General features: G+C 61.9%; 1 protein-coding gene across 6 annotated transcripts in view; it reads right to left on the bottom strand.

The window, feature by feature from the left end:
* The window catches only part of CUNH2orf50 (chromosome unknown C2orf50 homolog), a 22,494-nt gene extending 21,994 nt beyond the window's left edge, over nt 1-500 (bottom strand). For 3 of the 6 annotated variants that reach the window (XR_007348204.1, XR_007348205.1, XM_048804805.1), the window contains exon 1: nt 88-500. Coding sequence is in view for 4 of the 6 variants with exons in the window: in XM_048804805.1 (XP_048660762.1) it covers nt 88-311 (224 nt within the window). In the remaining 2 variants the exon portion in view is untranslated. The remainder of the gene's footprint in view (nt 1-87) is intronic. The other 3 variants (XM_048804806.1, XM_015479498.2, XM_048804807.1) reach the window with 3 other exon arrangements.
* Between the last annotated feature and the right edge of the window lie 1,084 nt (nt 501-1,584).

The following is a 1,584-nucleotide window of genomic DNA, read 5'->3' on the forward strand; positions in this document are numbered from 1 at the left end:
CACTTTCCCACCCGGGCTCCCTTTCTCTGGACCTCCCGGACGTCGACGGCAGGCGTCGGGGAGGAGGAGGCAGAGCCCGACACTCACCAGCGCCGCCGGCCGCGCCCCTCGGCCTCCACCAGCTCCCGCCACAGCTGGTCCTGCTGCACGCCCTGGGCCTCCCGCGGGGCCTGGCCGCCACCAGCGAGACCCCTGCCGGCCGCAGGGCCACCTCGGGCAGCCGGGGAGACTGAGGCCGGCCGCCTGGTGGTGGGCAGTCGGTAGCCCGCTGATGTGGTTCTCTGGAGCCCGGGGGTGGGGCGGGTCCCCATGGGGGCGCTGCCTGAGGTCCTCCCTCCCTTTCAGTCCTGGAGGGCTTGACAGGGGTCCTCCTCTGTCCCCTTGCACCCCGATCTCAGAGTGGCCGATGAGAACACAAGTTTCCAGGCTGGGAAACGTCTTAGCCCCGCTGCGTAAGGAGCTCCTGCCTGTGTTGACTGTCGCCCTGGGAACGGCAGCTCCCAGGGTGCCCAGGAAGGGGCGGACCCGGGCGTGTGTGGCCGTATTGTGTGAGACACCCGAGCCCTGGTGGGGGGCAGAGTTCCTAGCCTGTGTGATGCCCAGTTTAGAAGCCGCCACCCCCGCCCCAAGGCAGGAGGTGTCGCCACTGTGGGGAAGGAACAGCAGAGTCCAGCCTCCGGGGATCCCGGGGAGCAGGGGAGCGTGGGGATCCGCCCGAGGCCCTTAAGGTGAAAAGTGCTAATAGCCGGGTTCTGCCCTCTGGTGGTCGCCGCAGGCTCGCCGGAGGGGTGGGCTGCTGGGCTTCTGCTTCCTGTTTGGGAATACGGAAGGGGTTCTGAATGTGCGCCAGCCGCGGGGACTGCGTGACGATGATGCCTTATTAGTAGCTGCTCCTTCTGTGAAGGAGAGTTGAGAGCATCACCCTTTATCTTGCTGAGCCTCCCAACCATCCAAGGCAGGCTCTAACCCCATTCTACAGATAAGCAATCTGAGGTCCTTACCAACAAGACTGTCCAAGGTCAACAGGTACCACCCAAAAAGCTGGACCTTGAGATTAGATTTTAGGAAGGAAACCATGAGAACTCAAGGCGGGGGATTGTTGTTCTGGACTGTTTCTGCCCTGACCTGGTTCAGGTGCCCTCTCTTGGTGGCACCCAGGGCCTCTCCTGGTCTGGCTCAGCTGACCTGCTCAGCCACCCCCATCACTTCTGCCCAGGCCTTCAGTGCCTGGGCTTCTCTGGGCTTTGTGCCATTCCCTCTTCTCTTTGGCAGATTCCTAGTTCCTCCCCTGAGACTTCCTGTGGCTGATGCAGCTGGGCCTGCTGTTCCCTTCTGTCCAGCTGGGCAGGAGACACAGTAGCTAAGGGCAAAACTGTGCCAAGTGGAGGCCTGCACAGGGGCCCAGGGGTGCAGAGGCCAAAGAGCTGGCCTTCACAGGTGAAAAAGAGTTATCTGGTGAAAAAATCCAGGAGAGTGTAAAAGCTCAGATGTAAGAGAGCTGGATATTTTGAGAGAAATGGGGAGGAGGCAAGGCCTGAGGCTGGTGTGTGTGTGCGTGTGTGTGTGTGTGTGTGTGTGTGTGCA

The sequence above is a fragment of the Marmota marmota genome, unplaced genomic scaffold (assembly GCF_001458135.2).
Source record: "Marmota marmota marmota unplaced genomic scaffold, marMar, whole genome shotgun sequence".
In the NCBI taxonomy this organism is placed as follows: domain Eukaryota; kingdom Metazoa; phylum Chordata; class Mammalia; order Rodentia; family Sciuridae; genus Marmota; species Marmota marmota.